The following is a 13,906-nucleotide window of genomic DNA, read 5'->3' as shown; positions in this document are numbered from 1 at the left end:
CAAGATGAGATCCTCAGACCCCTTGTGAGACCATATGCTGGTGCGGTTGGCCCTGGGTTCTTCCTAATGCAAGACAATGCTAGACCTCATGTGGCTGGAGTGTGTCAGCAGTTCCTGCAAGAGGAAGGCATTGATGCTATGGACTGACTCGCCCGTTCCCCAGATCTGAATCCAATTGAGCACATCTGGGACATCATGTCTCGCTCCATCCACCAACGCCACGTTGCATCACAGACTGTCCAGGAGTTGGCGGATGCTTTAGTCCAGGTCTGGGAGGAGATCCCTCAGGAGACCATCCGCCACCTCATCAGGAGCATGCCCAGGCGTTGTAGGGAGGTCGTACAGGCACTTGGAGGCCACACACACTACTGAGCCTCATTTTGACTTGTTTTAAGGACATTACATCAAAGTTGGTTCAGCCTGTAGTGTGGTTTTCCACTTTAATTTTGAGTGTGACTCCAAATCCAGACCTCCATGGGTTGATAAATTGGATTTCCATTGATTATTTTTGTGTGATTTTGTTGTCAGCACATTCAACTATGTAAAGAAAAAAGTATTTAATAAGATTATTTATTTCATTCAGGTCTAGGATGTGTTGTTTAAGTGTTACCTTTATTTTTTTGAGCAATATATTTAACTCTACTAGAATGCATAAAAGGCCGCAAAATGACATGTCAGGACATGTTAGCCGTCACATCAATCAAGTTATGACGGCACTGCCGTACTCTTCATGTCACCTATTGAGCATGTTTGGGATGCTCTGGATCGATGTGTACGACAGCTTGTTCCAGTTCCCGCCAATATCCAGCAACTTCGCACAGCCATTGAAGAAGAGTGGGACAGCATTCCACAGGCCACAATCAACAGCCTGATCAACTCTATGTGAAGGAGATGTTGCACTGCATGAGGCAAATTCACCAGATACTGACTGGTTTTCTGATCCACGCCCCTACCTTTTTTTTAAGGTACCTTTGACCAACAGATTCATATCTGTATTCCCAGTCATGTGAAATCCATAGATTAGGGCCTAATGAATTTATTTCAGTTGACAGATTTTTTTTGTTGTTCTTTATATGAACTGTAACTCAGTAAAATCTTTGACATTGTTGATTTGTATTTTTGTTCAGTGTACGTAGCGCATTACTTTTGTCCAGAGCCCTATGGGCCTGTGCCATTTGAGACTGGGCCAACATGTATGAATCAAGACCGGGTTTTCGTGCTGTGCCATTTTTTTGGGACATTCCAAGGGAGTCGTTGGGTTGGTTGGTGAACTGTTGTGTTGAGAACTTGAGACTTGCCAAATCATGTTTTAACAGGAATCAAGCAGGGTGAAAGTGAGAACATTATCCATTGTTTTGTACTGTATGTGCGTTAGGAACATTTCTGGGAGCTTTTATTTTAGCTCATGAAACATGGGACCAACACTTTACATTATTTTTGTTCAGAATAGGAAATAGGATGCCTTTTGGGACCCAGACTTTTGGGACTTGGCTAGTTCAAAGCTAATGATCTCTGTAGTCATGACCTCAAGGGCTTGTTAAATTAATCAATGTTGTCTATTAATGTTATGTTTTGTGTGGATCCCTGGATGAGTAGCTGCTGCTTTCGCAACCGCTAACGGGGATCCAAATAAAATACTAATACCAGTGTTATTGATGTCAATCGGCCACAGGCTTAGTCAATGCAGCTCATATCCATCAGCAAATGTTTAACATATTTAACTGTAGCAAAGTAGCAGTAAATAGGGATGAAGTTGGACACAAGTTAGCAGCGACTGGTCCCAAATACAATGGGAAGTTTGCACTCATAATATTGGGTTAATACCATATTCTGACATTTAAATCAAACAAGAAAGAGGTGGAACGGTGCTATACCAGTTTGGAAATGGACGTATCAATTAGTGAGGTTTGAGGAAAAAATGTAACGGGCTGTGAAAAATCTCTTAAAATGCAGTCCATCTGCCAAATCTCAACTTAACTCTCCCATTGACTTACAGTATAGCCTATTTGGCAAGTAAGAGGATTCACACTTTTTACATTAGATGCACTTAATAACACGGTAACAACACTTACTCATGCTCTTACAGTATAATGTAAGTACATGTACTTCACCGTTTTAAGATTGTTTTGTAAGACGCTGAATTGCTAATGTGTCATTTGATTTATTCTATCAGGAGCTGCTCGGAGATGTACCGCGTCCCCGTGGTGGAGTACAAGACCACCACGGCTGCCGGCTGGCACCGCGTCTCGACCGCCCCGGGTGGCGGCCCATCCATGTCCCGGGCCTCCCCCACACAGGGCCCCAGCCCCGGGCAGCAGATGTTCCACTACGCTCAGGGGGCCATCTCCCGCAGCACCTCCTTCGACAGGAAGCAGCAGGACGGGACCAGGTACACCTCAGCACCCACCTCCATCTTCATTGACTCATAGTTCCTAGTTCAAACGCCCTAGATCAGAGGTACTCAAATTTGAGCCTGGAGTGCCAAAGTGCTGCCGGTTTTCTTTTTGAACAGAGTAAACTCATTGTCACTGGTTGGTTAGAGATTCCACTCACGAGCACTGTCTTAATCAGTCCCTGCTTAGAGCGAAGAATTTACATCAGCAGTACTTGGAGACCAAAATCTGGAGACCAGATTTGAGTATCCCTGCCTTTGACACTCATAATCATGCTCAGTGTGTCACCAAAAGAAACTTGAGGTACACTACCGTTCAACAGTTTGGGGTCACTTAGAAATGTCCTTGTTTTTGAATGAAAATAAAATGTTTTTTCCATTTTTTAAAATAGTGTAGACATTGTCAATGTTGTAAATGACTATTGTAGCTGGAAACGGCTGGTTTTTAATGGAATATCTACATAGGCGTACAGAGGCCCATTATCAGCAACCATCACTCTTGGCCTTCTAGGCAGAGTTGCAAAGAAAAAGCCATATCTCAGACTGGCCAATAAAAATAAAAGATTAATATGGGCAAAAGAACACAGACACTGGACAGAGGAACTCGGCCTAGAAGGCCAGCATCCCGGAGTCACCTCTTCACTGTTGACGTTGAGACTGGTGTTTTGCGGGTACTATTTAATGAAGCTGCCAGTTGAGGACTTGTGAGGCGTCTGTTTCTCAAACTAGACACACTAATGTACTTGTCCTCTTGCTCAGTTGTGCACCGGGGCCTCCCACTCCTCTTTCTATTCTGGTTAGAGCCAGTTTGCGCTGTTCTGTAAAGGGAGTAGTACACAGAGTTGTACGAGATCTTCAGTTTCTTGGCAATTTCTCGCATGGAATAGCTTTCATTTCTCAGAACACGAATAGACTGACAAGTTTCAGAAGAAAGTTCTTTGTTTCTGGCCATTTTGAGCCTGTAATCGAACCCACAAATGCTGATGTTCCAGATACTCAAATAGTCTAAAGAAGGCCAGTTTTATTGCTTCTTTAATCAGAACAACCGTTTTCAGCTGTGCTAACATAATTGCAAAAGGGTTTTCTAATGATCAATTAGCCTTTTACAATGATAAACTTGGATTAGCTAACACAACATGCCATTGGAACACAGGAGTGATGGTTGCTGATAATGGGCCTCTGTACGCCTATGTAGATATTCCATAAAAAATCTGCTGTTTCCAGTTACAATAGTCATTTACAACATTAACAATGTTTACACTGTATTTCTGATCAATATGATGTTATTTTAATGGACCAAAAATGTGCTTTTCTTTCAAAAACAAGGACATTTCTAAGTGACCCCAAACGTTTGAATGGTAGTGTATATTACATCAAACATGCTTCCTTGCTTGGCATAAACAGTCACTCAGATTTCATATACATATACAGATTTGCTGACCAATCATGTCTGACTCCTCCCAAGGACCTGTGCTAATAATTGAATAGGACTCATTGCTGACCTGTTTTTGTTAGTGAAATTGTATAATTTTCCCGACGGACACAATGGCACCTCTATCCTTAGTATCACTGACACTGCACAACATTAGCATAGGCCGTGCATAATGAGGTCAAGGTTTTTGTAATGTGATTAGCATAAAATTAAGTGGCAAATACATGACTGGGAAACTGAGACTGCTCTGACAGGAAGAAAAACAAGATGGCGGAAGGGGCATGTTCATTAGGGAAAGCAACTGAGTGTTTTAAAACGATTTGCAATGGAAAACAGGAATGAGCTTTTGTTATTTGACAAGTCTAGGTAAACCATCCCTGTTTGTCTGTTTTCTACCGTTGATCCCTAATGAACTCGACCCAGCTCTAATTCCAGCTAACATACTGTAACTACTATACTTAAAGCAGTGTTTCTCACAGACATTGCTTCAGATGGTATTTGCACACACAGTGGGTACCAGAACAAAAAAAAACTGAATCAATGCTGAATGTAGATGATAAGCACTCTTTGGCACTTGATATAATACTACCAGAAAAACAAACAGAAGAGACTAAGGTTTTTCCTAGTTTTTGCCCATATGTTTGGTCATGTTTTATGGAGTGATTTTAGTGGCAACAGAATTGATCAGAATTTGTATTATGAAATGTTTAATTTTGTTGGCACTAATATCACTCCATAAGCACCTACTTTTTCACTCTGTCTATGAGGATTGAGGATCGACCTCCCATGTTGTGCCCCTGTTACTGAACTTGGCACACAGCATGGAAGGTGGTGAGGGGTTGAGGGCAGGGGGCTGTGGGGTTAGCTAGCAGGGCGTCAAGACATGTGAATGTTTTATTGAGCTCCTGAGTGTTGAGGCTCTTGTTTGCAGCCCTGCACTGCCCCTCTGCTGTGGTCTGTTCTCAATCGTCTGACGCGTGCGCACGCACACACACACACACACACACAGCGACAGTAAGGCTACCTCAGCACTGGTCTTTCGGGCAGTGTTGCATTACATGTCAGCTATGCAAGGGTGCATCAGGTTGAACGCGCGTGTGTGTCCATGCCATGCGTATGTGTGGTGTTTCATCTAATCAGTGTGTGCATGTCCTTTTACAACTGTGTGACAACTGTGTGTGTGCATGCAAGCATACTGGTATGTGTGTGTATATGTGGGAGTAGTGCATTTTTGTGGGATGAGTTTGACCTTTTGTAAAAAGAAAAGCACAGCCTATTGGCTGTCATTTTTCCTTATTGTGGCGGAAAATTGAGATGAAGTGATTCCCTTCTAGTCAATGGTTTCTCAGGAATGACTCTGACATAGATTGTCCTCTCAGGAGTGAAAACTCTATTTTCAGATTGGAGTGTCCTTGTAAATGTCTGTATGAAAGACTTTACAAGTCTACACTGAGTGTACAAAATATTGTGAACACCTGCTCTTTCCATGACATGGACTGACCAGGTGAATCCAGGTGAAAGCTATGTTCTCTTATTGACACAACTGTGGGAAGCATTGGAGTCAACATGGGCGAGCATCCCTGTGGAACGCTTTCAACACCTTGTAGAGTCCATGCCCCGACGAATTGAAGCTGCTCTGACGGAAAGGGGGGGTCAACTCAATATTAGGAAGGTGTTCTTAATGTTTTGTACAGTCAGTGTATATTATAGACCTGTTTGCAACAATATAAACTGTCCTTAACAGACATGTCTCTCTCTTGGAGACATGGGCATTTCATATGGACTGTACTTCACACAGAAGAGGTTAGTGTTCATTGTTGGGTATTTGTATACTTTTAAAGCAAAATAGGTGGTTTGCTTCGCTACAAACTCTTCTGGTGTCTGATATTTCCCTCATTAAACTTAAGATGTCATGAGTTAAGATGTCAACCCTGCTTTGGCACCAAATGGTGAATTTATTTCGCCTTTATTTTATCAGGGATTCATACTGAAACCAAGATCTCTTTTACAGATGACACCCTGAATTACATAAATTACAGAATATACCCACATTAAAATATAAATGTAAGCAGAAAGAAAAACACGGTCATAAAAAATTAAAAAAAAACACTTTCATCAGTAATAAGGTCCTCAATCAGCTTTCTGAATTACCCTAGAAGCACCAGAACATCACATCTAAAAACAATTTAAAGATTGTTCCACAAAGTAAGGTGCAAGAAAACTAAAAGCGGAGTTACCTAACTCTGTAGAGACCAAAGGAATTTCCAGAGTTCGCCATCCCTGAGACCAGGTGTCTAAAGTTTAGTAATGATGTTAGATACAGTGGGACTTTATGTAAAAGGGCTTTATAAATGACATCAGAGGGCCTTCAAACTTTCTGGTAGAGAATGAGTACTAAGTGATGAGTACTAAAATTGTCGGCCGTAATAAAGCGCAGAGTGCTATGGTAGACTCCAACTAAGGCTTTAGTGAACCTAAAGTCCTGACCCACTGGTCATTGTCCTTATTTTATTATTTGGGTTTTAGTTAGCGCTTGTGAGCTACACTTAGGTGGGGATAGCTTTTAGAACAAAGTTTAGAATTTTCATTGTCACTGAAATGTCTTGAAAATCAAACCATATTGAGTAACAAAATGAAAATGACCACGTATTTCCAAGACACTAGCCTTCTCAGTCTACTTTTCGGACCAGACCAGTTGATATAGTAACACATTGGTTCTTATTAACACTGTGGAGCGTACCGGGAGTCACCACACCATTACCAGCAGGAAATATAAAAACCGGTTTCTGGGTTATGATTCATGTAACATTACATTTCCCCCACCCTTTTACCATACCATATTTGTCATATGTGACACTTTTGTCTGGGTTCTACAGAAAAAACAGACGTGATAGACTCTGAGGTAGTACAATGGAACCATTAAGGTGACATGTTTTCCTAAGGGAAACAAGACATGGAGACACTGCATATGTTTGTGTGGGGGTTGTTTGAATTCAAACACTTTGTGGCTTCCACTCCTAGTTGGAGCTTCGCCAGCTAATTAAGAGGGAGTGGGACTCAATTTGCAGCTGCCAACGCCTTGCGAAGCAGGCCTGCTCCAAAGCTGCTGAATATGCAAGATTATCCTCCCTTTCACACCACCTCATCCCTTACTCCCAGCCCTACAATATATACCCTCTATTATGCGCGCTTACCCATTGCACATTTACGATCCCATCTCAGCTTTTCCATATGATCCGGGATTCTGTGTTTTTTTCGAGGACTCAGCGTTCCTCCCGGGCCGGCGGGGGAGTCAAGTTTCACGAGTCGGAGGATCGAGCATCTCCCACTCTCATGGAGGCTTGGAACAGTCTGTTCAGGCTAAGAATAACACCTTGCCTAGCTGCGTACTTACGCTATGTTCCCCTAGTATTTCCCCAAACACTCTCCATAATTGGATGGGATTCTAGTAGTCCAGTTACTATTTATCGTCACTGTCTAATGGTTGACCTACTATTTGTATTGTCAGTATCGAATAATAAAAAATAAAACATTCTATCTACACTGTGTAAGTTGACATTTGGCACAATGCACATGATGATACACAAAACAAACAAACATCAGGAGCACATGTATCATATGTCCAGACTAGGTGATGAGTTGTATTGACACGCCTGACATTGTCATGAAGGCTCTTTGAGAATAACATGAGTGATAACGTGGTCGTTTAGCAGATGTGTTTCTCCAAAGTGACCCACCCTGTGGGAAATTTTAGTTTTGTCTGCTAGGTACAGTCAAAGTGTTTCCTTAGACCTGGAGTGTGTGGACCTTTTGAGAATCCAACTAACAACTAACCCTTTCCATTCAACAGGGCCATTGAAGCTGTAGCCTACAGCTGGGAACCTTTGGCGGTCGAGGCCCATTTGGTTAAACATCCCCTAAACGTTCTTTTGTGGTTTTCAGGGTACTGCAGGAATATGAGATATCCCCTACGGCCTCCTGTAGTAGTCGGGAACCTGGACAGCTGTACTGCAGCTCCCCCAGCAACCAGTCCACGTCCAGTGACCCCGGACCCTGTGGCACCTGGTCCCAGAAGGCTGGATACATTAACGGGTAAGTGCATTAGGGCACAGCGCTGCGGTGCACATTTTATGACAGCTATGGTGTATATTTTAAGACACTCTCAACCTCATGCCTCACCACTCGATGGAGAGTTACATACACAGCAGACTGGGTTTGAATACAATAATATTCAAATACTGTATCTGCGCTTGATTGAGCTTGTCTGGGGCAATGGTGCCAATGGAATAGTACCAAAAGTAGAAACCCCGCCCACCTATCAGTTTAAAGGGATAGTTCAGTCCAAAATCAAAGTTTGTTAGATGTTTACGTTCCTCAAAATAATCAAGTCCATATTTGATGGCATCTGTTGGAGGAATCTACTGACCCCAAGCACAAATGAATGGGAGAGATGGCTGTCATCTAATAAGGTGCTTTTCTTTGCTCCTAGATTAGATCAACTTTATTATCCTAACAGGGGGAAATTCATTTGGTAATGTGCTTAAAAAGACAAAGTACATACTACATAGAAACGCAGAATAATTCACAATTAAAATTCATATGAAAAGTGCAACAGTCTACATATTTACATCGAAAGTTCAATACATATTTACACTCCTATCAACCCTCTTAAACCAGACTATCCCCTCCTGTGCATAGATGGCACATAATCTATACAGAAAGAGGACCATAAAAATAATACTATGGTCATTTTGCATTTTTATCCAAAGCGATTTTCAGAACTGTTCAGCATTCACAGTGACCAATAGTGTGTATGAATCAATCAAATTCAATCACATTTATTTTAAACCACTTTTTACCTCCGCCATTGTCACAAAGTGCTTTACGTATATTCAGCATAGTGTATATATTCAATACAGTGACCATATATTCAGTATATGTAGTAGGACCAGTCATGTGTCATATGATAGGCCGTCTCCTCTATCTAGGACAGAACAATGCCATTACCACCCCCCTCATCCTGGTTCTTCCAGGACCCCCATTCCTTGACCTTCTGCAGTCCAGACAAGTCTATAGTCGCCAGGCCAGAGGCACCAGCCGGACCCTGGCTCTCAGGTTGCAAGGCATTCCTTCAATATCCCCACAGCACCCAGACACATTGTGGAAATGTGTCTGGGCAGCCTACAGTTTAACGGATACTGTTACACACCAAGGGAAAGGTTTGAAATAGCTCAGTGTGACTAGCCAAGTGGTGAGGAACAGTGAAACAATGGCCAGTGGTGCGAAAAGCAGGAAGTGGGGTGGATAAGGATTGCAATGCACTTTAAAGGTTCCAATGCAAATCAATGGCAAAGCATTGAGGATGCTGTGGGAGAAGATTAATTTAAACCCATTTTCTCAATTGTAATGTTTGTGAGCCATGATATGCTGGTTAGCGTTCTCTTTTCTCTTTGAGGAATGAGATAAGGACAATTCTCATTTGACATAATTATTGCATTGAAAGTTGATACAGTTGTGATTAGGTAAGGCATGGGTAGGCAACCCTGTTCTTGGAGTGCTGCAGATATTGCAGGATTTTGCTCTAACTAGGTACCACACCTTACCAACTGAGGTAATTGGTCAGTTAAATTATTGCCTAAATTCAAAACACCTGGTCTTCCAGGTTGGTTAAATCAAAAACATGAAGTGCCTAACTCACTCCAGGAGCAGGGTTGCCAACCCCTGTGGTAGGATCTGGCAGCTCTACAATGGATCATAAAGTTTCGGGTCAGTTGAAAAAAAATGAGTCTGTTCGGGCAACAACAAAACAAATGGCTGACCTGCGCGTCACTGACCCTCTTCGTGGTTAGAATGTTTAACAAAGACGTCATATCTTGCCTCCCTCTTTTGAAGATTTAAACCAGTTTGCTGATACCTCTAGCTTTATGTCCTATCCTTCTTTCGTGCACCTGTAGATGCCAGTCCCCTGCACTGCACCTGGACCAGCCGAGCGACAAGGAGGGAGAGGGCCGGAGAGAAGGGGAGCCCAAGCTGGAGAGGACCAGATCTGCAGGTATGGGTTACTCTTCTTCATCACCAGCATCATCATCATCGTCACCATCCATAAGCATCATCATGTAATCACCAATATCATCATCATCATCATCAACTGTGCTATGAAAGAGACTCGCCAGTCAGTAGAAATGCAGCAAAAAGGTCAGCTGGAGACAGACAAAACAGAAAGGAATATTAACTGTCATTCTTACAGATTCAAGATTGTCATTCACATTAAGTTTTACCAAACGTGTCATGTTGTGATATCAACAAATGACAAATGTGCTTTCATAGCCTATACCTTAAAATAGAATAACTAAATAACTGCCATTCCAATTCATTTTTTGGCATTTCAGGAACTGCATTGAAAAAATGGCAGTAATGGCAGCTAGAGTCATATTCATTCGTTCACACTATAGCAAAAGATTTTGTAATGGGAAATGGAAACAAGCGTTTCTTATTGGACACATTCAGGTAGTCCCTCCCCACTTTAATCTGTTTGCTTCCATTTGGTTCCTAGTGAATATTACCCAGTTCAAGTCCTGAATATATGAAGAGTTGACCTGACATCAATTCTGATGGACAGTGTCGTAGAAATTGTACCACAAGTATCTTAATGAGAAAATTATACCTAAAAGAAAACAATCACAAATTGTCTTCCTCTTTTGCAGAGGCCAAGTGGCACCATCCCTCCACGAAGATTCTGAACATGAGGGAGAGAAGCCAGCCGAGACAAGGAGCAAAGGACTCCCCCAATAAATACCAACATGTGAGTACTCATACTTGGAAAGAGTTAGTGATTTCAAAGTTTAATGAGGGTTTCCAGGTTGACTTTGATTTTACAATGTAATGCTTTTTTCTTGTCATGTTGGATTTGGGTTAGTTTGTTGCGTCTGTCATCTCGTGCAATAGCCTACATTTGAGCGTCAATGGGAAGGAAGTATGTCTTGTAACACTGTTTCAGGACAAAATCAGTTAGTTGTAAGACCCTTTAAATAAATAAATCATATGTTTCTTTGGTTTCATATGAAACCAATGACAAAACATCATGGCCATTTGGTGAACATATCCCATAGGTCTTTGTCTTGTTAATCGACAAAGGCTTTGGTAGACCTACCTATGCGCCCCCAGAGCACCTTATCCCCCAACTAGCAACATGCATGGTCGGTTTGGACCGCAACACGACACCCTTGACAGATGGGCCATGATAGGCCATGATACGGTACGTATTGTCATCTGATCTTTAGGGTCGCACCTAGCTGTAGAGAACGGCTCGGTTACCCATACAGCCCCAAGCCTACACAGTACAATGGTGTGTAGCGCTATGCCTGCAGGGAACGAGGCCCGCCTCCTCTCGTCCTTGACGGATCAGGCTAGAAAAGGTCAGCTTACCCTTGTCGGTGGTGACGTTTTTGCTAACAGCAAACTGTCGCTTCGGATTTATTCTCCTGTACTACCCCCCACACACACACCTAATCTGAAATAAATTAAAATGTGTATTGAAAGTAATGGTGACGCATGGTGAATATCGATTCATATGCATTCTTTTTTTCATTAATATTACTATGAATGAGGAAGCATCCCAACAATTGGCCCTGGAAAAATATTGCATAGTTCGAAGCTTGAAGGGATGCTGCTGCTTTTGCTGAAGAACAGAAAGAGGGGTAGAATGTATTTGTCTCCCTATGCAGAGCGCATTAAAGTTTCATATGCACTGTAAAGGCTGCCAAACATTTCCAGGGTCCCAATTCCATAATTCTCAAGTTTTAAGCGGTTAATATATTCTGAACCGGTGAATAAATCCACAATGTGTTTTTCCGCTTTTATCTGAGATTTGAATGAATTGTGGCGTAAGAATACATAGCTTATGTATCATCGTTTTTTAATGTATACTAGTTGTCGAAATCCTTGTTTCCTCAATTCCTCTCAAAGCTCATTGGAGGTCGGAGGGAGGGGTCTTGGATCCTTTACTCCAATGTGCTTTGAGAGGAACTGAGGAAACAAGGACGGAGGAAGCAAGGATTTGACCGTTAATTTTCAGACACAAATGAATGGCGCTAACCACTAACTATTGCTGTGTTTGATCTCCCAGTCTGGCTCCAGTCACTCCAGCAGCAACACTCTCTCCAGCAATGCCTCCAGTGGCAGCAGCGACGACAAGCGCTTCGGCTCGGGCGACCCCATGGACCCCGATGCCCTGGGCCTCATCTACATCAAGGGTGCGTCCACCGACAGCGGCATCGACACGGCGACTTGCATGCCCCCGCCGCCTCCCCCTCTACCTGGCTGCAGCGGAGGTGGCGTACCGGGGGTCTCGGCCGGCCGACCAGTCCCCCAGGATGCCCGAGGGGAGCAGTGGGTAGTGGAGTACTCCGGAACGGGGGGCTACCACGGAGCGGGGACACCGGAAGAAGGGTTGACGTCACAAGGCTACAGCACCCAGGCCACTTCGGCTGGGCACGTAACGGACGGGAGCCTGGGCGACCTGAGCGAGATTTCCTCCATGTCCAGGTAAGATAAAGTTCCCCTAAGTACAGATCTAGGATCAGCTTCCCCTCCCCTAGTCCATTAGTGGGGAAACCGCAAAACTGACCTATGATCAGCATCTAGGGGTAACTTCACCCTACACCAAGAGGCTGACTGGATCCCTCTTGTCTGACCAGTGCCTGAATTGTGGCCACGGCTCACCGATACAGAGTACCAGCATCTGAAATGTTGTTCTGCTTGATTATCGGATTATATTGTAGAATATTCACTCTAAAATGAACCCTGGTGTACTGTAAAATGGAAATCAGTTCTGGTACCTTTTTCATTCCAGTTCAACCACTCCCAATGACACTTCATAATGTGAGGTCAAACTGCCCCTGTTTTCAATGTCTGTCATTATTGGATGCGAGTTATTTTTGCTCTAGGCATGTACACACATTACACATTGGCATGATGAGTAAGCAGGGACGGACAGGGACAAAAAAAACAGCCCTGGACTTTGACCTAGACTGGCCCACCACAACCAGCCCGCGGATATTCCACTGCCGACGTACACACGTGTACACACACCAGGCCCTAATACCACCACCTGCATCACAGCTACTGTACGCTAATGCAGTACTATAGTGCTACAGAACTCACATACTGTACACTGTTATAAGAGTTCTACAGAACACATCCTGAATTGTCATGGTTGAACAACATCCCATCATCTGAAGCCGAGCGTAAAACAGAGAAGGTATAATAGGTAGAATACTCAGTGAGACAGAGCACTGGCTGGCTTCACTATGTCAAAGTAGTAGACAACACTACTGCAGACAGCACAGTGAACCAGGAAAAAGACACCTGAAGTTTGGGTGTAAAGTGAATGGTAAGTAGGAAAAATATGTCCTTGGCTAACTTACCGGACGAGCAGTTTTCTCAGCAGCTCACCTTACTCTAGCTTAGCACACAAATTCAGTTGTATTCATCGTTTTAGCTAGATTATAAGTACAGCAACGTAGTGGAAACAATAGCTTTATAGTCTGAATGAATCTTCATAAAATTAATAAATAAAAGGCGGCTGTGCTGTGTCAAAGACTGACTTTACAAGCATTTCACTACACCCGCAATAACATTGCTAAATATGTGTATGCGACCAATAAAATGGGATTTGACTAATGACAATAGTAGGGCTTCAAACAAACACAAGTACATAGTAAAAATATGATTAAAATATGAAATATCATATGTTGTAGTTCCTATTCAACTAAAGTTGAGGAATATGGATTGAAATGACTATGGCTGGCATGCACATTCATCAACAAACTGTCTGACTGGCATCATGTTACTGGTATAGTTAGTTAGCCTACTTAGTTTGCCCAATATTGATGTTGTGTTATCCACGTCTCCCTCCCTGCCCTGGATCCCCTTTGCCTACCGCTTCGGCTGCACTGACTTTTTCATGTGCTATGCTCACAATCGTCGGCTATGCTGTCCTCTACTTCTGCTAGAACTCTTTGTCCCGGGGCTGTGGCATCCCCCTTGGCATGGGCTACATGCACGTTGACGTTAGCACTAGC

General features: G+C 43.0%; 1 protein-coding gene across 3 annotated transcripts in view; it reads left to right on the top strand.

Moving 5' to 3' along the window:
* The window catches only part of LOC106564812 (signal-induced proliferation-associated 1-like protein 2), a 118,403-nt gene that overhangs the window by 84,553 nt on the left and 19,944 nt on the right, over nt 1–13,906 (top strand). For all 3 annotated transcript variants that reach the window (XM_014131235.2, XM_014131236.2, XM_014131233.2), the window contains exons 10-14: nt 2,174–2,389; nt 7,767–7,916; nt 9,779–9,876; nt 10,529–10,626; nt 11,950–12,368. In XM_014131235.2, the coding sequence (XP_013986710.1) occupies nt 2,174–2,389; nt 7,767–7,916; nt 9,779–9,876; nt 10,529–10,626; nt 11,950–12,368 (981 nt within the window). The remainder of the gene's footprint in view (nt 1–2,173; nt 2,390–7,766; nt 7,917–9,778; nt 9,877–10,528; nt 10,627–11,949; nt 12,369–13,906) is intronic.

Source organism: Salmo salar, chromosome ssa12 (genome assembly GCF_905237065.1).
Source record: "Salmo salar chromosome ssa12, Ssal_v3.1, whole genome shotgun sequence".
In the NCBI taxonomy this organism is placed as follows: Eukaryota; Metazoa; Chordata; class Actinopteri; order Salmoniformes; family Salmonidae; genus Salmo; species Salmo salar.
Note: the sequence above shows the minus strand (reverse complement) of the source record. Positions and strands in the feature narration are given on the sequence as shown.